The sequence below is a fragment of the Tachypleus tridentatus genome, chromosome 6, assembly GCF_004210375.1.
Source record: "Tachypleus tridentatus isolate NWPU-2018 chromosome 6, ASM421037v1, whole genome shotgun sequence".
NCBI lineage: Eukaryota > Metazoa > Arthropoda > Merostomata > Xiphosura > Limulidae > Tachypleus > Tachypleus tridentatus.
Genome location: NC_134830.1, coordinates 116,529,259 through 116,554,163, shown reverse-complemented (window position 1 = coordinate 116,554,163; position 24,905 = coordinate 116,529,259). Strand labels below are relative to the sequence as shown.

At 35.0% G+C, this 24,905-nt stretch overlaps 1 protein-coding gene across 2 annotated transcripts in view; it reads left to right on the top strand.

Annotated features, from left to right (window-relative positions):
* LOC143253386 (uncharacterized) overlaps nt 1-24,554 on the top strand; it is an 87,975-nt gene extending 63,421 nt beyond the window's left edge. The window contains exons 1-7 of one of the 2 annotated variants that reach the window (XM_076507178.1): nt 14,138-14,332; nt 15,844-15,973; nt 17,677-17,707; nt 18,720-18,766; nt 18,989-19,111; nt 19,444-19,605; nt 19,828-24,554. In XM_076507178.1, coding sequence (XP_076363293.1) covers nt 15,875-15,973; nt 17,677-17,707; nt 18,720-18,766; nt 18,989-19,111; nt 19,444-19,605; nt 19,828-22,125 — 2,760 coding nt within the window. In that variant the 5' untranslated portion in view covers nt 14,138-14,332; nt 15,844-15,874 and the 3' untranslated portion in view covers nt 22,126-24,554. Of the gene's footprint in view, nt 1-14,137; nt 14,333-15,843; nt 15,974-17,676; nt 17,708-18,719; nt 18,767-18,988; nt 19,112-19,443; nt 19,606-19,827 lie in introns of those variants that run through there. The other variant, XM_076507179.1, reaches the window with a different exon arrangement.
* The last annotated feature ends 351 nt before the right edge of the window (nt 24,555-24,905 follow it).

Genomic DNA, 24,905 nt, shown 5'->3' with positions numbered 1-24,905 from the left:
ATACAAGTTATCTTCCTAACATCACCACTGTATCATAAGAACATACAAGTTATCTTCCTAACATCACCACTGTATCATAAGAACATACAAGTTATCTTCCTAACATCACCACTGTATCATAAGAACATACAAGTTATCTTCCTAACATCACCACTGTATCATAAGAACATACAGGTTATCTTCCTAACATCACCACTGTATCATAAGAACATACAAGTTATCTTCCTAACATCACCACTGTATCATAAGAACATACAAGTTATCTTCCTAACATCACCACTGTATCATAAGAACATACAAGTTATCTTCCTAACATCACCACTGTATCATAAGAACATACAAGTTATCTTCCTAACATCACCACTGTATCATAAGAACATACAAGTTATCTTCCTAACATCACCACTGTATCATAAGAACATACAAGTTATCTTCCTAACATCACCACTGTATCATAAGAACATACAAGTTATCTTCCTAACATCACCACTGTATCATAAGAACATACAAGTTATCTTCCTAACATCACCACTGTATCATAAGAACATACAAGTTATCTTCCTAACATCACCACTGTATCATAAGAACATACAAGTTATCTTCCTAACATCACCACTGTATCATAAGAACATACAAGTTATCTTCCTAACATCACCACTGTATCATAAGAACATACAAGTTATCTTCCTAACATCACCACTGTATCATAAGAACATACAGGTTATCTTCCTAACATCACCACTGTATCATAAGAACATACAAGTTATCTTCCTAACATCACCACTGTATCATAAGAACATACAAGTTATCTTCCTAACATCACCACTGTATCATAAGAACATACAAGTTATCTTCCTAACATCACCACTGTATCATAAGAACATACAAGTTATCTTCCTAACATCACCACTGTATCATAAGAACATACAAGTTATCTTCCTAACATCACCACTGTATCATAAGAACATACAGGTTATCTTCCTAACATCACCACTGTATCATAAGAACATACAAGTTATCTTCCTAACATCACCACTGTATCATAAGAACATACAAGTTATCTTCCTAACATCACCACTGTATCATAAGAACATACAAGTTATCTTCCTAACATCACCACTGTATCATAAGAACATACAAGTTATCTTCCTAACATCACCACTGTATCATAAGAACATACAAGTTATCTTCCTAACATCACCACTGTATCATAAGAACATACAAGTTATCTTCCTAACATCACCACTGTATCATAAGAACATACAGGTTATCTTCCTAACATCACCACTGTATCATAAGAACATACAAGTTATCTTCCTAACATCACCACTGTATCATAAGAACATACAGGTTATCTTCCTAACATCACCACTGTATCATAAGAACATACAAGTTATCTTCCTAACATCACCACTGTATCATAAGAACATACAAGTTATCTTCCTAACATCACCACTGTATCATAAGAACATACAAGTTATCTTCCTAACATCACCACTGTATCATAAGAACATACAAGTTATCTTCCTAACATCACCACTGTATCATAAGAACATACAAGTTATCTTCCTAACATCACCACTGTATCATAAGAACATACAAGTTATCTTCCTAACATCACCACTGTATCATAAGAACATACAAGTTATCTTCCTAACATCACCACTGTATCATAAGAACATACAAGTTATCTTCCTAACATCACCACTGTATCATAAGAACATACAGGTTATCTTCCTAACATCACCACTGTATCATAAGAACATACAAGTTATCTTCCTAACATCACCACTGTATCATAAGAACATACAAGTTATCTTCCTAACATCACCACTGTATCATAAGAACATACAAGTTATCTTCCTAACATCACCACTGTATCATAAGAACATACAAGTTATCTTCCTAACATCACCACTGTATCATAAGAACATACAAGTTATCTTCCTAACATCACCACTGTATCATAAGAACATACAAGTTATCTTCCTAACATCACCACTGTATCATAAGTATCATACATACAAGTTATCTTCCTAACATCACCACTGTATCATAAGAACATACAAGTTATCTTCCTAACATCACCACTGTATCATAAGAACATACAAGTTATCTTCCTAACATCACCACTGTATCATAAGAATATATAAATTACCTTCGTAACATCACCATTGTATCATAAGAACATACATATTATCTTCCTAACATCACAACTGTATTATAAGAATATACAAGTTATCTTCCTAACATCACCACTGTATCATAAGAACATACAAGTTATCTTCCTAACATCACCACTGTATCATAAGAACATACAAGTTATCTTCCTAACATCACCACTGTATCATAAGAACATACAAGTTATCTTCCTAACATCACCACTGTATCATAAGAACATACAAGTTATCTTCCTAACATCACCACTGTATCATAAGAACATACAAGTTATCTTCCTAACATCACCACTGTATCATAAGAACATACAAGTTATCTTCCTAACATCACCACTGTATCATAAGAACATACAAGTTATCTTCCTAACATCACCACTGTATCATAAGAACATACAGGTTATCTTCCTAACATCACCACTGTATCATAAGAACATACAAGTTATCTTCCTAACATCACCACTGTATCATAAGAACATACAAGTTATCTTCCTAACATCACCACTGTATCATAAGAACATACAAGTTATCTTCCTAACATCACCACTGTATCATAAGAACATACAAGTTATCTTCCTAACATCACCACTGTATCATAAGAACATACAAGTTATCTTCCTAACATCACCACTGTATCATAAGAACATACAAGTTATCTTCCTAACATCACCACTGTATCATAAGAACATACAAGTTATCTTCCTAACATCACCACTGTATCATAAGAACATACAAGTTATCTTCCTAACATCACCACTGTATCATAAGAACATACAGGTTATCTTCCTAACATCACCACTGTATCATAAGAACATACAAGTTATCTTCCTAACATCACCACTGTATCATAAGAACATACAAGTTATCTTCCTAACATCACCACTGTATCATAAGAACATACAAGTTATCTTCCTAACATCACCACTGTATCATAAGAACATACAAGTTATCTTCCTAACATCACCACTGTATCATAAGAACATACAAGTTATCTTCCTAACATCACCACTGTATCATAAGAACATACAAGTTATCTTCCTAACATCACCACTGTATCATAAGAACATACAAGTTATCTTCCTAACATCACCACTGTATCATAAGAACATACAAGTTATCTTCCTAACATCACCACTGTATCATAAGAACATACAAGTTATCTTCCTAACATCACCACTGTATCATAAGAACATACAAGTTATCTTCCTAACATCACCACTGTATCATAAGAACATACAAAGTTATCTTCCTAACATCACCACTGTATCATAAGAATATACAAGTTATCTTCCTAACATCACCACTGTATCATAAGAACATACAAGTTATCTTCCTAACATCACCACTGTATCATAAGAACATACAGGTTATCTTCCTAACATCACCACTGTATCATAAGAACATACAAGTTATCTTCCTAACATCACCACTGTATCATAAGAACATACAAGTTATCTTCCTAACATCACCACTGTATCATAAGAACATACAAGTTATCTTCCTAACATCACCACTGTATCATAAGAACATACAAGTTATCTTCCTAACATCACCACTGTATCATAAGAACATACAAGTTATCTTCCTAACATCACCACTGTATCATAAGAACATACAAGTTATCTTCCTAACATCACCACTGTATCATAAGAACATACAAGTTATCTTCCTAACATCACCACTGTATCATAAGACCACATACAAGTTATCTTCCTAACATCACCACTGTATCATAAGAACATACAAGTTATCTTCCTAACATCACCACTGTATCATAAGAACATACAGGTTATCTTCCTAACATCACCACTGTATCATAAGAACATACAAGTTATCTTCCTAACATCACCACTGTATCATAAGAACATACAAGTTATCTTCCTAACATCACCACTGTATCATAAGAACATACAAGTTATCTTCCTAACATCACCACTGTATCATAAGAACATACAAGTTATCTTCCTAACATCACCACTGTATCATAAGAACATACAAGTTATCTTCCTAACATCACCACTGTATCATAAGAACATACAAGTTATCTTCCTAACATCACCACTGTATCATAAGAACATACAAGTTATCTTCCTAACATCACCACTGTATCATAAGAACATACAAGTTATCTTCCTAACATCACCACTGTATCATAAGAACATACAGTTATCTTCCTAACATCACCACTGTATCATAAGAACATACATAAGAACATACAAGTTATCTTCCTAACATCACCACTGTATCATAAGAACATACAAGTTATCTTCCTAACATCACCACTGTATCATAAGAACATACAGGTTATCTTCCTAACATCACCACTGTATCATAAGAACATACAAGTTATCTTCCTAACATCACCACTGTATCATAAGGACATATAAGTTATCTTCCTAACATCACCACTGTATCATAAGAACATACAAGTTATCTTCCTAACATCACCACTGTATCATAAGAACATACAAGTTATCTTCCTAACATCACCACTGTATCATAAGAACATACAAGTTATCTTCCTAACATCACCACTGTATCATAAGAACATACAAGTTATCTTCCTAACATCACCACTGTATCATAAGAACATACAAGTTATCTTCCTAACATCACCACTGTATCATAAGAACATACAAGTTATCTTCCTAACATCACCACTGTATCATAAGAACATACAAGTTATCTTCCTAACATCACCACTGTATCATAAGAACATACAAGTTATCTTCCTAACATCACCACTGTATCATAAGAACATACAAGTTATCTTCCTAACATCACCACTGTATCATAAGAACATACAAGTTATCTTCCTAACATCACCACTGTATCATAAGAACATACAGGTTATCTTCCTAACATCACCACTGTATCATAAGAACATACAAGTTATCTTCCTAACATCACCACTGTATCATAAGAACATACAAGTTATCTTCCTAACATCACCACTGTATCATAAGAACATACAAGTTATCTTCCTAACATCACCACTGTATCATAAGAACATACAAGTTATCTTCCTAACATCACCACTGTATCATAAGAACATACAAGTTATCTTCCTAACATCACCACTGTATCATAAGAACATACAAGTTATCTTCCTAACATCACCACTGTATCATAAGAACATACAAGTTATCTTCCTAACATCACCACTGTATCATAAGAACATACAAGTTATCTTCCTAACATCACCACTGTATCATAAGAACATACAAGTTATCTTCCTAACATCACCACTGTATCATAAGAACATACAAGTTATCTTCCTAACATCACCACTGTATCATAAGAACATACAAGTTATCTTCCTAACATCACCACTGTATCATAAGAACATACAGGTTATCTTCCTAACATCACCACTGTATCATAAGAACATACAAGTTATCTTCCTAACATCACCACTGTATCATAAGAACATACAAGTTATCTTCCTAACATCACCACTGTATCATAAGAACATACAAGTTATCTTCCTAACATCACCACTGTATCATAAGAACATACAAGTTATCTTCCTAACATCACCACTGTATCATAAGAACATACAAGTTATCTTCCTAACATCACCACTGTATCATAAGAACATACAAGTTATCTTCCTAACATCACCACTGTATCATAAGAACATACAAGTTATCTTCCTAACATCACCACTGTATCATAAGAACATACAAGTTATCTTCCTAACATCACCACTGTATCATAAGAACATACAAGTTATCTTCCTAACATCACCACTGTATCATAAGAACATACAAGTTATCTTCCTAACATCACCACTGTATCATAAGAACATACAAGTTATCTTCCTAACATCACCACTGTATCATAAGAACATACAGGTTATCTTCCTAACATCACCACTGTATCATAAGAACATACAAGTTATCTTCCTAACATCACCACTGTATCATAAGAACATACAAGTTATCTTCCTAACATCACCACTGTATCATAAGAACATACAAGTTATCTTCCTAACATCACCACTGTATCATAAGAACATACAAGTTATCTTCCTAACATCACCACTGTATCATAAGAACATACAAGTTATCTTCCTAACATCACCACTGTATCATAAGAACATACAAGTTATCTTCCTAACATCACCACTGTATCATAAGAACATACAAGTTATCTTCCTAACATCACCACTGTATCATAAGAACATACAAGTTATCTTCCTAACATCACCACTGTATCATAAGAACATACAGGTTATCTTCCTAACATCACCACTGTATCATAAGAACATACAAGTTATCTTCCTAACATCACCACTGTATCATAAGAACATACAAGTTATCTTCCTAACATCACCACTGTATCATAAGAACATACAAGTTATCTTCCTAACATCACCACTGTATCATAAGAACATACAAGTTATCTTCCTAACATCACCACTGTATCATAAGAACATACAGCAACATTAGTGATGAAATTTCGTGACGTAACTCTTTCCAACTGTGTTGACGTTTGTTATTGGTCGATACACTGAGACATTACATGTCGCAATGAGAATGAAATTCAACATGAACAGGTCTTACAAATTCCCCATGTTACAATGTCACTCACTAAACTTGGATAAAATGGTCCCCTCTTATGGGTTTTTTGTTTCAATTACTTGAGTGTAAACATGATGTAAAAAATAAAAATATGACATTTACAACAACAGGTCTACCTGTTACTGTATCATCATGTAGGGGACAAGAAGTAGGTCACATGCCTTGTACGTCCTTGTTAAGGTCTAACAAGAACTGGTATGTTAGCCGTATGGAGGGACAACGAAAGTGTTTCGTGAAGAACTTGCAGATTAGTCACGTGGACAGAGAACAAGAGTCAGGAAATTCAAAATAACCATCAATTTTAACCTAAAGTTCTCAGTGAATTATCGATATTTCAGGACCTTCTAACGATTGTCCTGTTACCTCTCTTTATGTTTAATTAACTAGACAATATCTTTTTTTTTTTTTGTACACTTTTAAACACTATAATAAGACTAATTATTCATTGGTCTTTTCCTTTTGAATGTAATGTAACCTGTAAAGCTTGTTGGTGGTTAACGGTTATATAGGGTGTTTGGAAAGTCACTGTGCACTTATATATTTATTGACAGACATGTTTCAATGTAGAATACAGGAGGTAAATATGAATAACAATTACAAACAATGTTGAAAGTGATCCCCGTTGACATTAATACAGGCTTGGATCCTTCTTATTTTGTTTCTAAACACCGCTATCAGTTGCTGGCTTGAAATAGACTGAATAAAATATGATTACAAAACTGCACAGTGACTTTCCGAACACCCTGTACTAAATAATCCATGTATAGGTTGTTGTTAGTTAACGGTTATACAATATAATGCCTGTACAGGTTGTTGTTAGTTAGCGGTTATACAATATAATGCCTGTACAGGTTGTTGTTAGTTAACGGTTATACAGTATAATGCCTGTACAGGTTGTTGTTAGTTAGCGGTTGTACAATATAATGCCTGTACAGGTTGTTGTTAGTTAACTGCTATACAATATAATGCCTGTACAGGTTGTTGTTAGTTAACGGTTATACAGTATAATGCCTGTACAGGTTGTTGTTAGTTAACGGTTATACAGTATAATGCCTGTACAGGTTGTTGTTAGTTAACGGGTATACAGTATAATGCCTGTACAGGTTGTTGTTAGTTAACGGTTATACAATATAATGCCTGTACAGGTTGTTGTTAGTTAACGGTTATACAGTATAATGCCTGTACAGGTTGTTGTTAGTTAACGGATATACAGTATAATGCCTATACAGGTTGTTGTTAGTTAACGGTTATACAGTATAATGCATCTACAGGTTGTTGTTAGTTAACGGCTATACAATATAATGCCTGTACAGGTTGTTGTTAGTTAACGGTTATACAGTATAATGCATCTACAGGTTGTTGTTAGTTAACGGCTATACAATATAATGCCTGTACAGGTTGTTGTTAGTTAACGGCTATACAATATAATGCCTGTACAGGTTGTTGTTAGTTAACGGCTGTACAATATAATGCCTGTACAGGTTGTTGTTAGTTAACGGCTGTACAATATAATGCCTGTACAGGTTGTTGTTAGTTAGCGGCTATACAGTATAATGCCTGTACAGGTTGTTGTTAGTTAACGGTTATACAGTATAATGCCAATACAGATTGTTGTTAGTTAACGGCTATACAATATAATGCCTGTACAGGTTGCGTTGTTTTGTTAATCCCACAAATAGCTGTACTCCACTTTTGTCTTTCCACCGCCAGATTTTCTGTGACCCTCGAGCGCCTATTTAATTGATTTTTATATAAAAGGACAGTAAACTGGAAGAATAAAAAAAACAAAAACATTTTCATGGCACGTTAAATATAGGAAATCTGGAAAGGCTTGTGGGGGTCACTTGTGACTGAGGGAACTGGAAGTGGTTTTAGCATACAACATTGTTTGTTCTACTTCCTTGATGTCTGTCCACCCTGAGTTCTAGCACACAATGTCATTGGTTCTCTTTGACGTGCTGCGTAAAATAGCTGTTTATTCTTATTTACTTTCGTTTGACAGGATACGGAAGCATGATAGTTATATACGTTATTTTCACCAATGAGTGTATTACTGTCATGTGATTGGTCACGCTAACAAGTCAACGGTATCCGTTCGTTGAGTGATACTGCCGGACCGGTAGTGTAATTGAAAAATTGCGGATTAACAGATTTTTTTACCCATTTTTGTCACAGTCCTGACATAGCCAACTGTAACTTTCACGTGTTTCGTCTTCTCGAAGGTTTACTGGTGGGTCAGCCCTACAGTTACAGGTTTACAGCCCTACGCCTGAAGTGGCCTGGTAGCTAAGGTGCTCAACTCACAAGCTGCGAATCACGGGTTCCATTCCACTTGTCTGAACGTGTTCTTCTTTTGTAAAGGAGTAGTACAATGGTGGTGGGTGGTGTCGACAAACTGCATTTTCTTTAATTATTCTATTGCTAAATTACGGATGGATTGCGCAGATAACCTTCGTGTAACTCTGCGCGAAATTCAAAGCAAACCACATCGAACCGTACAGCCCGAAAAAGCGCAGATAGCCCTCGTGTGGCTTTGCGCGAAATTCATAAAACAAAACAAACAAACAAACAGCCCGAAAACCCACCATTCGATTGTCCGCAGAATACAGACTGCAGATAAACCACTGCGTAGTTTTACCTTAAAACAACAGTAACGCCCAGTCTTTCCAAGGACAGACCTTGTCGACAAGGCTTTAAGACAACGTGTAGGCAGATATACAAAAGTTGATTCGTAACACTAACATTGTACATACATTTTTTGTTTTTTGAACTTGGTTGTGGTGGCGCTCCCGAAAGAATGTAAGTGTGTGTGTGTATGTTGTGCTTAACAAGGGCTATGACGAAATGGTTCACACATTTATTGGTTGTAAAACAACGTGTAGGCAGATATACAGTTGACTCGTAACATATATATATATATATATATGGTTTCTTACACGAAATATAACCAGTTTCTGTTTCGAAACGTATTTGTTTGTTTGTTTGTTTTGAATTTTCGCGCAAAGCTACACGAATGCTATCTGCATCAGCCGTCCCTAATTTAGCAGTGTAAGACTAAAGAGAAGGTAGCTAGTCATCACCACCTACAGTCAAATCTTGGGCTACTCTTTTACTAACGTCAAATTATATATAACGTCCCCAGTTGTGAAGGAAAAAAAATCCGTATAAAAATCCATATTATGGCGATCATGTTTTGGTGTGACTGGATATCCGCGACCCTCGAAACTTCTCGTCTATTCTTTTGTCAACGCGTTTGACTGGTTAAGGACACCTTGGCTGTCAGTTTCTTTCTGTCCCTAACCTTGTAATTAAAGAAAACAAAACAAAAACCTTATCTTAAACTTGAACTTGCAGACCGGAACTGATCTCAACAAAAGATGCGCTTCCTAACCTGGTTTACTAATTAGCTGATATGTGACAACCAAAATCTGAAGCTCTACATTGTGACCTGTTTTGATCTTCTTTCTCAATCTGTTAAGTAAGAGTGGTTACGTTACAGGGAAATTACTCGGAAATTACTCGTGATTACAATCGTAAAGTAAATTAGTTACGTGAAAAGCTTATCTTCCGGCAACAAGCAATAAATATAATTCTCGAGGTTGAACAATTGACTTCCGAACCGGATTTTTCTTTTTCCCTTTTCTTCACAAGTGAACACAACCGAGTTTGATCTGTACTCGGTGGCGAAAGTATGTCCCCGCAATTTGCGTGGAGGCCCAAAGGGCCTGACAAACCTAAGAATTTCCGAGTAGGGGAATAACTGTGTGTTTGAAGTTAAGCACAAAGTTGCATAGTTGATTATCTGTTCTCTGCCCACTGCGGGTACAGAAACCCAGGTTCTAGCGTTGAAAGTTCGCAGACATTTTACTGTGTCACTGGGGGTCGACAAGAGAATAAATGTAGGGAGCCCAATTTGTTTTTATGCAGGGGGCATCTTTTACAGTTAAACCACGGTCTACACGTGTGAGACGAGTTTATGACACAGTATGTAAAAAGTCATTTTTATATTAATAGACTAGCTAGTGTTTGTATTAAAGAAACAAACTGAAACAGTGATAATTTGTTCATTATCATTCATTAATAATTATTTTTGTTTCATTGAGGTTTGCACAAAGCTACGTGAGGGCTATCTACATTAGTGTCTTTAATTTTGAAGTGTGGTTGTATGTTTGTTTTCTTAACGCAAAGATACATAATAGGTTATCTGCACTCTGTCCTCTCGCGGAATCGAGCCTCGGATTTTAGCGTTGTAAGTTTAAACTTGCCACTGATCTCCCAGAGGGGATAGTATTTAATTAATATACTAAAGCAGTGGTGCGTAATTTTATATGGTGTCCCTTTCTAAATATGCACTTTGTTGACCTTCCCGCATTCTGAATAATCTGTTTGTTTATATATTGTACATATCGTGTTCTCATGTTAATTGGCGTTACTACATTACGTAATGTTAGTGATATTTTTATATTTGTTTTTAAAACTTATTTATGGTGAAGTTTGTGCTTTCGGATATAAATTATATGGTCCTATAATCCCATTGAATCGGCCCGACATAGCTAGGTGGTTAAGACACTCGACTCGTATTCTGAGGATCGCAGGTTCTAATCCCCATTACACCAAACATGATCGCCCTTTCAACCGTTGGGGCTTTATAATGTGAATGTCAATCCTACTATTCGTTGGTAGAAGAGTAGCCCAAGAATCGGCGGTGGGTGGTGATGACTAGCTGCATTCCCTTTAGTCTTACACTACTAAATTAGGAACGGCTAGCGCAGATAGCCTTCGTGTAGCTTTGCGCGAAATTCAAACCAAACCAATCCTATCGAATCTCCACGCCCGTTGCCCTTGGGGCGCGCCCTACAATTTGCTCACCAGGGGGCCGGAAGGAGAGCAACTAATCAACACTACCCACCATCATCTCTTGGGCTACTTTTGTCAGACTCAACAGTGAGATGTGATCACTGTTTTCGTAATCCACTAACGACCTCAAAATCCGGAATGCAAATTTGATTTTGGCGACAAGAGGATGTGAGCCATGGAATCACAACCCCCAAAGTTCAATACATGCTAACCGTTACGTTACTGTAGCCCCTTCACTTTCAAAACTGAAAAATGAGAACATGAATTAAATCAGCACGTGGTTTAAAAATAGAAGGCCTAAATTCCAAGATATATACTTAATCAATGGGGGAGAGTTTTTGTTAATAAACACTATTAACTAATCATATGTTTCATTTGATATCAAAGTATCGATTTTTAAAGATTTTTACCAGAGTATGTTTTCATTCTGCATGTGGGTGATGCTTTGAAAAATTAACGTTAGAGATTTTTTTTAGATTATATATCGTCATTAAGAGCGCAGCGCAGATAGACCTCGTGTAGCTGTGCGCGAAATTCAAAAACAAAGAGCGCCAATCATTACTGATTTTCCCAGTCCAACAAAAAAATGTTTGTTTCAGTTACATTCACGAGCAATACCTACAGATTACAAACACGAATTCACTAGAGTGAACAATTTTGTTTTCCTACGACTATCGTCATTTCATAATTGAGTATTAGAAACACCGTGAATTCTTTGTCGAGCTGTTTTGTGTATGTGCGTGTGTCTCTACAAGCGTGACTACCCGTAAAACAGGTTTTTAGGCCTACATGCGATTTCACTCAACTAAATTGGACGCGTTTCTTGCAGTTCTTTAACTTAGAAACCTTTGAGTGAATGATTGTGCTTCATGTAATTTTATGAAACATGATTTTATGCCTGTTTTTTATTTTGTTATGAAAGTTAAATGGAATAATATTTAGTTATGTTGTTTACCGCCAAGGTACACATGTGCCCTGCCTACCAAGAGTATCTAAACCTGACATTTAGCGTCATAAGCTGAGCTATAGGGTGTGGGGTGTGTGAAAACATTTAGTAAAATAAATGATGTGCCCTTACCCCTTATAATGTTTAGTTTAGTTACTACTGCAAGGATCGAACATCGATTTGTAGTGTTATAAAGCTTCAAGCAGTTTTGTAAAGAAACCACCTTATTTCTGAATTGTACAAGTGACGTATTTCTTGTTATCCTGAAGGGTTTGAACTAAAAGGTTAATATTAAGTTGTGTTTTTAAAGTAAAAACGTCATTTTGTTTCGGATTAAACTTTGGAGGTTAAAATATTTGAATATTAGTCACTGTTTTACACCTTATGAAAGTCACTCTGGAAATTTAAAAAAATTATCGGATTGTGTTTATAGATGTGTGGCCCGACATGGCCAGGTGGGTTAAGTGCGTTCGACTGGTAATCTTAAGGTCGAGGGTTCAAATCCCAGTAGCACCAAACATTCTCACCCTTTCAGCCGTGAGGGCGTTATATTGTGACCGTCAATCTCACTATTCGTTGGTAAAATAGTAGCCCAAGAGTTGGCGATGGGTGGTGATGACTAGCTGCCTTCCCTCTAGTCTTACACTGCAAAATTAGGGGCGGATAACCCTCGTCTAGCTTTGCGCGAAATTCAAAACAAACCAAACAGTTATATACATGTGTATTTATTTACACACCCACTGGAGACATTTTTATTAAATGAGGTTTTAATTCGTTGTTTATCTTATAACGTCTTCGATTGTTTAAGTAAATAAGAGTCAGTGCTCGAATGTTTGTGAGTATTTATTGGTGAATTATTATTTATTGATTATAGCCTATCCCCTTCCCCCAACCTATTTCATGAACTAAAGATAATTTCACAGATTCTCATACTCAGAGAGCTCTATCTGCCGAAGCTAATCCTACAGTATATAAAAGTGACACACCTACATAAATACGTAAGTTAAGGAAAATTTCAAACAGAATATTATTTTTATTTAATAGAAAACAGTATATACATCTTTTCACTGTAATAAAGCAAGTTGATCTTCACCGTCACGAGCTTTCTTTAGAATACTCACAGACCCCCACGCAATCTACTGAAAGAAAAGCCCGATTATAGGCACCTGACCGATTATGTAATATTCAAAGTAATACATCGTGTTATACAATATTATTTATATGAGAAAAGAATTCTGTGAGATGCTTGTTTCTGTTTTTCCTTTACGAATTAAACTATTAAGACTCAAACATTTCTACCTTTCCTTTCCGCACATTTGGTTATATAAGTAGACGTACATTTTCAGGAGCCTTGAACATCTCTGGTACAATAGACAAATTTGATACAGACGTGCCATCTATCAATCTTCAGTTAGTTACGCAAGAAAAATACTTGGTTATGTTTTTGGGGGTGATAGTTGCATGTAAGTAGGGGTAGCTAAGGTCGACTACAGCTTCACTGTAGGCGAATGCTGCCTATATAACCGTTTATATGACGTAGTTAGTGACGTGAGGGGCGTGGCATCGTACTCAGGGTGGAAGCATGCCATTTCGCCCCCCACACCTATCCAAAGTTGGAAATGTTTGTCACAATTAAGTTGTGTTGTAGGTAGCTGCTGCCACGTCCGACCTCACTAGATTTAAAATCTTCAAAGATCTGATACGTTTCTCCAAAGTTACGGTGTTACTAGAATCAAAGAAAGTTCACCTAGCTTCTGCATCAAGTGAGGGTAAGTTGTCTTTCAAAGATGAAAAATGATAGATGTCGGTAAAACAGTTTGAAAACCCATGTTTGTATGAAAGAATTAATCTAGAAAGGTTTGAAAGTAGACCTAAAAATCTCTGAAAATATCAAACTATCGCAGCTGGCGTGAATGAATTAATCAGAAAGGTTTGAAAATAGACATACAAATCTGTCAGTGTTAAACTATCGCAGCTGGCGTAAATGAATTAATCAGAAAAGTTTGAAAATAGACATACAAATCTGTCAAGTGTTAAACTATCGCAGTTGGCGTGAATGAATTAATAAGAAAGGTCTGAAAATAGACATCAGTCTGTAAAAATTTTAAACTTTCGTAGTTGGTGTGAGTAAATTAATCTAGAAATGTCTATTTTGAAGCCTAAATCTGTAAAACTGTCAAACGTTCGTAGTTGACGTGAGTGAATTAATCTAGAAAGGTTAAAAATAGCCATAAATCTGTAAAAATGTCACTTTCATACAAAGTATTAACAAATTGCCCTACAGTGCGTGAATATACTGTGAACCTAATTCTACTTTCAAGGTACGAGAAAATTACCTTTCTGTTTCAAGTACTGTTAAATAAGCAGCGAAAATGCATCTTTACTGTTAAACAGTTACTTTTAGACAAATGTCAGATTGATGGTAAAGTTCACATTTCTGTGGAAATCTTGCTGACCTTCCCGAGTTCCCAGCCTGTCCTTTTATTTCCAAGTATTGTATATACCACTAAGTAAGGCGTTGCAGTATTTATCTTGGATAACATTCTGGTTGGCTGACTATCATCACCTACCGTTTGAACTACACGACACAGAAAAAACCTGAACTAAGCACTCGTATAAATACGACAATTTATTCACAAAACTTAACACAAATAAAACAGTGTATGTTCAGTATAAAGAGTAAACAACACACCTGCCACTAAGCTGTTTACATGTATCGGTAACAGTAAACTGTAGAGATTTACAAGATAGTATGTTATAATTGAAAATATTGATAACTTGATAACGTAAAAGTATTTGTTAGGTATGCTAAGTGGTAAAGTAAAAGCCAATACTGAAATGTTAGTTTCCACTCGGAATTGCCAGGGAATATAGAGTAGAAACAGGCCTTACAATACAGAATGGAAACAGAGTACATAGTAGAAACAAACCTCACCATACACAGATGAACATTAATAACTTCAGTGCCCAATGAATTCTACAGGTGCTCAACATAAAGAGCCAACGTACGGAGCTGATACTAACGCTACAATTAAAATAGCAAAACGCTGTAGTGGTAAAATATTTCTTATTAAAATAACATAGTAACATAAGTTTGAATTAGAACTATGGCTATAAGCATAAGGCTCATTTTATAGTTCAATATTTTAATATAAGAGTAAGTAATTTGACTTTAAAGGTTCGATATAATTAAAACTAAATAACGGAATGTTATCTTTGTACTGAATTAAGCAGAACCGAGGGTGCAATTGTTAAATTGTTTTTTATTAAATTTATAAAGGAATATAAAGTGGTAGATGTCGCTATAAGACATGCCGGCTTATCGAGATAGCAACAGCAGAAGAAATCCTAATGAAACAACTACAACGGTGATAACTAAACGAGTGGAACCAACTCCACCAATAGAGCTCGTAAGTTATTATTTATGTGGATGACTTTATATATTTCTTATTCCATAATGCTCTGTTAACCTAGCATAGCCAGGCTTTCACAGATTTGGTCAATATGCATTTTAAAATAGGTCACAAGTTTGGGATTTCAGATTTTATTACCAGATGTTACGAAATTCATTCATGAACACCAAACGAATTGCAGTTGCAATAATAATAAACAACAACAACAAAAAGTAAATATTTATTTACATTTAAAAAACAACAACAATTATAAATCCCTAACAACTACGACGAATTGACCTGTTGATAACTTTGATTTTATCAGTTTCTTCCAAACACACTCAGTCTATGAATCGATGAGATAAAAGTCGGATGATTGGGTGAGCTAAATCAGGATAGCCATGGTTTTCCGAATTCAAGTTATAGCAAAAAAAAAAAAAGTACTCCAATAAAGAGATTGATCTGTTAACCCCCACAAATAAATATTACTGTCAAAATAACAATAATATTGGGCCATGAAAATGCAGAGGTTAGTCAGTTGACCAAACTGTTCCTCTGGCACAAGATAGAAGGGTTCATCTTCAGACAGGTACCGCACTTAGACATAGCAGCAAGTAAGCTTCGTTGAACATATTTTAACAATTTCTATTGCCATAAATCGCGGAGAAAACGGTTTTATTGGACTGAGGGACCAGATAGCGTATTGCGCAACATTTATGATAATCATCGTGTTTTATGTAAGATTTTGAATTGGGGCATTGGTTATATTTTCTTATAGCCTAAAAAAACCTATGCCATATTTTGCAAAGAGCTCAAATCATTATTTATAATTTAAAAAATAAATCAGAAATCTTTGTTCAGAAATGAACACACCAAACATGTCTTCCTGACTTTCAGACTGGGCGTTAATATATTTACCTGCATTTTATCCTACATTTTTCTAATTCTCACGAATATTTATTTACATACTCCGGAGAAATTATAATGTAAATTAGAAAATTAAAATCATTTATAAAGTGAAAAGTTATAGTTTTCTAAAGGTTTATTTCGAATTATAAAGCGGACTAGGCCTATAAATATAGCTAGAAAATATGCATGTTTACTTTACAAACACAAAATAAACTATATATGTCACAGAGAAGTTTTAATTACATTTCATCGTTTATTTGCAAATATAGTTTCGTATTTTAAATTACAAGACATAAGTATAGGCTTTTTCTTAAATACAAAACTCGGATATAGAGGTTGCTGATTCAAAAAGAAACCTTTTAGAGAGAAGATTCTGCAGTATCCATATTTGTTGTACTTAAATTACAGAGTCATTGATTAAAAATAAAATGACCATGTACAAGTCTGAATGCTGTGTGTTGAGGTTAGAATATCAACTTATGAATGTTATATCACAAATCATATAGTTTCTGTATTTACATAAACAATTTCTGTTATATTTTCAAATTTAGGCTTAGCATATACAAACAAGTGCCTGTAATATGGCTTTTTAAATCGTCTAGCTAACACGAGGATGTAACTTTTACTGTTTCTTGTACCTATTATCGTACCAGCGAAGTTTATATGCTTTTCACTTAATATTTAGAGAAACCTGTTTTCGTTTTGACCAGTAGTTATCACACTGATTGCTGTAATGTAATTTTAGTTAAATTTTTAATTTGTCTAATTTTCTCTGGTTCCTTTCGATGATTCTTTTTTTTCTGATTTCTTAGTCACCGAATGGCATCGTGTCAGCGAAACATGGTAAGTGATAAACCTATTTTGTAATAAATAATGATTTAAATATTTAACAACAAACATCTGATTGCATTTATGTGGTATTCAGGAATAATGAATGTGACACAAGTGTTGTTAAGGTTGAGCAAATGTTTTGTATGGAACGTTGAGCCAAGAACAATGAATACGACTTAGTCATTTCTACGCTGGAGAATTGTTTTCTTACATTATCAAGAATGAAAAAAAAACGTTTTGTATGGAATATTGGGCCAGGAATGTTGCCAAGTTCCATCCAGTGAAGACGTAATAATACGTTAATAACAATACCATGAAACTTTTGAAAAATATTCTTGGACGTTAAACAAGCTGTGCTTCTCTATGTTAAACGGTTTTCCAGGTGTCAGTTTTCAAAATTCTAAGATATCCTGTGTTTTTGTTCTGAAGAGGTTTGTTGAGAAGGGTTATAAATTACGTTAAAGTTGATATAAATTATGTCAAGAAGTGAAATAAATTATCTTAAAAATTGGAATGAATGATGTTAAGAATGGATGTAAGTTGTGTTAAAAACATATATAAATTATGTTAATAAAGGACATACATTATAAAGCTTATTGTTTCATATTTATATCCAACATGTAAGAAGTGAAGTAAACTGTGTTAAGAAAGAATGTAAATTCTGTTAAAAAAAAAGAAAAGAAAAAGGATATTGATTATATTATTAAATGAAGACATAAAATTTGTTAAGATTGGATATAAATTATATTAATAGAGGACATAAATTATAAAGCTTATTATTTTGTATTCATATCCAACACACTTCGATATGAAAGATGTTGAGAATAAACATTTGTTTGGTAGATGGCGCTACTATCTGATAAATGTTTGCTTGCAGTACCGGATCTAGATTTATAACAACGATAATATAAAATTAAAACTAAGCCTGCATAATTAAGAATACAACGTAAACAGTAAATAAAACTGTTTATAATCAATCGTGGTGAGATGGAATTCTTCTATTTTGTTTATATTTGTTACGTAGAGGAATGGACAACTTCCAAGAAGATTGTGAACCACAAAACCAAACAGGTAGGATACTCAAGATTTAACGTTTCTGAAAGTTGTCACCAGATAGAGAGGCTAATACAGTTGGTAGTTGCTTTTAAAAATAACTTTGAGCTTAATAAATTTGTGTTTATTTTGTTATAACTTATGATTTCACCTAAGCTATTAATTTCTTACTGCTAAATTAACGTCAAGGAAAACTTTAAAATTACATTAAAAATTACCTTCTAACGATCTAATCACCAGGTAGAGACACGGGTGCAGCGGCAACTGGTGTACGAAGATGGAAAAGTGGTTGCTGATAGTGGACCTCAGATTTCTACTAAAACTACAGAAGATAATCGCACAGAAGAAATGGAGAATACAGATGTAAGAATACATTTCGGTTTCTAAAACTGAACTAATGAATAAAGTTTAGTAAAGAAAAAAGATAGTTACAATACACTGAAGGAAAGCACATTGAAAAGATTCTGTGCCTTATCTATATACATGTGTGAGAACTTCATTTTCAGGTTTCATTTTGACAGTTGATAACTAAATTAATGAGGGTCTAGAATAGGTGCGCTTCCTTTTACCTCATACTACAGATTCTAAACGGTTTTATACCAACCATCAGAGAATAAGAAATCATTAGAGTATTATTAATTACGTTAAAACAAATGAGACTATAATTCTAAGAAAATACGTTCGTCATGTTTTAGCATAAGACCACAAGGGGAGAAGATAACGGTCCGGACTACACTTCAGTTCCCGGTTCAGCGAGAGTAATCATTGAGAAAACTGAGACACGACAAACTATGAGAGAGAATAAAGAAGAAGATATGCAGCTGCACGACGAAACTTTCCACGAACTGACAGGCACTGTAAGTATCTTTGTTATAAGACAGGTTTATTACGTGGTAATAAGTGGATACATTTTGGGTATATTTTCACGTGTGTAACATTAGCCTACTTTAACCCAGTTTCCAGTACGTCCCATTGATGGTACTCCTTAAATTTGTGAACACGTTAATAAAAAAAAAAAAGAGGCTGAGTGCAAATATGTCATCTTGTTTAACTGTAATAAATGTTTTTTTCTATTCAAGGATCTTCATCAAAAGGCATTGACAGCCCCTGATGATGGGATCTTCAGTCAAGAAATAGATGTCAGTAAACCGTACCCGGGAAAAATCACCCACTACTCCTGTCGTGGCCAAAAAGTGACGGACAAAGAAGAAACAAATGAAGTGTCCGAGTGGAAAGACGGGGAGCTAACCACAGAGACTACTACCACACGACATCATGAAGAACAACACGATGATGAGGTTCCTGAAGACAAAATTGATGAAACGACTATCCCAGAAATATCTAAAGAAACGATAAACAATATCGAGTACTATGGCGATTATACTAACCAAGAAAGTTTAAGTGAGAGACTAAGACGCGAGAGAGAGCAGAGGATTAGGAAGGAACTATTTCCCGAGCGACAGAATACTGTTTCTCAGAACGCTCTTGGTTCTAAATACAAGAAGGAGATCTCAGATTGTGAAACAAACCATTGGTTCGATAACCACTTAGATGCCAATAGTGACAGCGACTATGAACCACCAAACACAAAACCAACTAAAAATGCTATTCATATTCAAATGAACCAGAATTCTAAATATTTTTCTCCTGCTGGGATGGAAAAGGACTTCGTAAAAAGTGGTAATAAATTTTCCAGAAACACTGAAGAACAAAAGGTACACTCTACAGACAGAGCGGCTTATGACAAAAGTAGAAACAATTTCGTAGGGGTGTCGGAAGGGGATTCAAAACCTCGAAAGTTTTCTGAAGTTCAGAGTTCACTAAAGGGAAGAGAGGCTACTAAATCAACAGGCTCATGGAAAGACATTTTTAACTTAAGTTCATCGTCGCATCTGTTAAGTGAGAGCTCACCAAGACATGAATCATCATCTTTGAGGAGGCAGTCAACTCCATGGAAGTCCACGTCCTCTATCAGAGACGATTTTCACAGAACATTTCTAGACGACCAGAAGAAAGATAGACGCGACTCTTTCCAATCAAAAAACCTGTCTTCTGATAAGTCCAAGGTACAAAGGTCTTATTCTCACAGGGATGATTCCCGAAAGTTTACAGTGTACGACGATTCTAGGGCCTCCAGGGTCTTCACCTTCGACAAGGGTTATTCGAATTCTCCCGTTTCTCAGACCCTGCCACGTGATACAAAATTTAAAAATAACCCAAATACTAGTTACGTGTACGCTTCAGTGAAGAAGTCTATGCCTCAAGATCATGACAGGAAAGACAGCTGGATCCACATGGATAGTCAACACGTGACTCTACCTCGACGACTTGCAGCACATCCCGCGAGAGTTTCCGAAGAACGTGATGTTCAGACATTACCTAGGACTCATTCTAAGAAGCCACATCAAGAACAGAGAAAGAATAATACAGCAGAGAAACCTCGCCATTCATTCTACTTTGGGGATGAAAACGACGTCAGTTTCCATAGTGATGGTAAAAAGAAGACAGCTCAGTCCCAAAGTTTCGATGAATCCAATTACTACAAAAGATTCTTACAATTAAAAACGAACAGCGCTGACCAGCCAATGAGATATCACACAATAGAACGAGATGTCAGGGTGAAAGACAGACCTCAGAGGTCATCAATTCATCTGAGTATAGGGGATCTAAGAAGTCCTCGTTACAAATCAGAATTAAATCGCAGCAGTGAAGACAACATCTGGGACCAATCTCCTCATTATCGTACAATAGTGAGGTGTGACGTTTCTGGAAGAAAAACCTCCTATCAGCACACATTTAGCAACGGAGATGATCAGAATGGGAAAGACGTCATAAGCTCTCCTGATAAACCTGACAATCTGAAATCAAAAGTTCAACCTCATGGAAAACGGAAAGAGCTCATGCAAAATTCTTTTAACTCTGATGCTTTGAAAAAGGATTTTATGAAAGCCACAGGAAGTGATGTCAATAGAAGACAATTCACTGACTCAAGACGCTCATTCTCTCCTCCGCCAGTTCTTATGGAAGTAAATAGGACAACAACATTTAAGACTCAATCTTTCACTCCACCAGAATCACCACAAGAGGCTATTACTCCACGCCCAACTCCACCTCCTCCTAGTGGAGGACTGTTCGATAACAACACTCTTCCAAAGTTACGCTCAGAGAAAACATCCAATCATCCAAATTCTTTTACTCTGACAACGAAAGTTCCTACCTTCAGTCCATTATCAAGCCCTATGGAAATCAAAGCCGTAGCTAGCAGAACAACAATGATGCCTTTGTCAAGCCACGATCACCATGAACATGAAGAAACTGTTGTACCTGTAAGGCCACCTCGTAGGTCTAGAGGAACAGCGAATTGGGGTGACAGATAAACAGTTTGAGAGAAGTGATAATAATAATTAACTGCTACTGTAGTAAGGTACATTAGGGTTAACATAATTTTCTAATGATCATTTAACACACTTATTTGTCAACACAAACGCAAAACTGGAAGAAGAAATTCTTGTTTGAATACGTGATATGAAAATATATAAAAATAGAGATACAGTATAGTGAAATGCTCGGACTAGAAAGGTATCACGAAATTTCCCCATACAGTGATATTCCTAACAGGACCGCGTTATGATTGCCCCACATTGTTGAACTTCCGTTAGAACAATACCGTTCATTTTTTATGACAATATTATACAAACTCAAGTAGCAGTATAGGGCCTGGCATGGCCAAGCGCGTAAGGCGTGCGACTCGTATTCCGAGGGTCGCGGGTTCGCGCCCGCGTCTCGCTAAATATGCTCGCCCTGCCAGCCGTGGGGGTGTTATAATGTTACGGTCAATCCCACTATTCGTTGGTACAAGAGTAGCCCAATTGTTGGCGGTGGGTGGTGATGAGTGGCTGCCTTTACTCTAGTCTTACACTACTAAATTAGGGACGGCTCGGTGCAGCGGGCTAACAACCTACTCACTTAAATACCTGTTGAAGAATCCGCAAGTGATTGCGGTCCTATGTTCCTTGATGGAATCTAATGGTGATAACTAACTAAGTAGCACTATAACATATGAATGTAAAATTATTAGGTATATAATGATATATATTTTAATATTAACATATTAGAATAGTTTTTTAAATATTAAATATAACATTAATTAAAATTATTCACTTTAAATTCTGAATATTTTTAATTTAGTAATATCAATGTCTTGTCATACGCGCAAAACGTGTTTTTAATATAAATATATTATATTATTATACATATACATACATCAAATTTTTTTCTTATTTAAATATTATAATTATTAAAAACAACAATAACGCAGTTCCTTCAAGAATGTTCCCTTAAAGGAAATTTTGCAGGACCTTTCTTGTCCGAGATGTAGTGCAACTCAGGAAAAGTACAATGTTTTTAATAATGCGAAGTAACACTGATTACCATACAACTGTGGTAAGGAAGGTTACAAAAGCACACTTCTTACCACATAAGTTGTTTCATACATGTTCTTATACTTTAGAAGTTAGAGGTGCTATGTGGACAGTAACAGCACAGACTATAACCACAGATACCATAACAAATGTATGTAAAACCACAGTTCGTGTCGTAAGTGGTTACCATGTATATAATAATAATTAAGAATAACACAGTATACAAGTAAATAAACACTATCTTCACCTGTTTGTAAACTAGCGCATGCGCTAGAGGTTAAAGTTTAAAATTATTAATCGTAAAGTAATAACTTTAACAGTTTAACACTTGTATAAGCAAGTTTTAACCAAATTGTTAGTTTTACGTTTTAGTATTTTTTTTGTAGTTTATACGTGATTAATTTAAACTAAAAAGTTATATTACCAGTTCTCTGTAATTCTAAAATTTAGTGACGTCAATCTGTCCTCTCCATCCCATCAACAACTAACAGTTTAATGGCTTAGTTTGGTTTGTTTTGAATTTCGTGCAAAGCTACACGAGGGCTGTCTGCGCTAATGGCTGAGTGAAAAGTTGTATACGACTTATAATTGGCCATTTAATCAGTAATTAAATATTAACACACCTATTGTTAAACAAAATTTACGTGGAAATCATGAAATTGTCATCCTACTAGTTCACTTTTTCGCGAGTTTATTTTTGAAATAACAATTTTACTGTAACCCAGTAGTTTGACATTAATGTTACTCTAATATAAACATCACTGGCAATCCTGTCTATTATTAGACATAGTTTCAGGTAAAGAAACTGATTTAGTATACAACATATTTCGTGATCTAAAAGTTACGTATCTTTGCAAAATGCCATTGTTTTATATTTGGAGAACAGTTGATATAGTTTGAAACACACATTTTTCCTAATAGTAAACAGTTTTTGCTGCCTGAAAAGAATGTTCAAATCAGAAGATATAATTCCAAGCATTTTGATCGCTGATACACGGTCCACGATAAGCTTTTCGGCCATATTGCACGGTTTTCACAACTTAATACAGAAGAATTCATATGACCTCATAACTCATATGATGCTTAAACTATATTCTGTATATAACGGTCACAAAACTCTTTTTATATTTTATTGTGATTAAAAAAGTCATATAAAGGAGTTATTATTTTACTAAAATATTATAATCAGAAACATACTTTTATAATTCATATATAATGTTAATGTTGCTCTAACATGATCATTAACCAAATCACAAAAATATTCAGTTTGTTTCTGTCAAAAGAAACAAGTTGGAAGTTTAGGAGGGACTAGAAAGGGAAGTAGGATCTAAGCCTAACAAGGTTAAATGTACAGTTGTCTAGAATAAATATCACATTAGATTTACTACACCTGTCTCTGCTTGCTTATTTTTCGTTATTGTGGTACTGCTATGATAGTATCAGTAATGATCTCATGATAGGGTTAGCATCTTTGTCAAAAGTATGGTACGAAAATGTACAAGAAAACAAAAACGGAAGAACATGCACATGGATTTATATGAACAACAATTCTATCTGAAAATTTAAGAAGTAAAAAGATTATGAACAATCAAGATTTAAAGCGAAAACGCGACCATTTGTAGGCATGTAACGTTTAGAGATCTTTGACGGACACACTTAGAAGTCGCTTACAACAACCAAAGGTGTGACACCGTAACCCTTTAAATATAAAGAAGGATTTTTTTTTTCGTCTATGT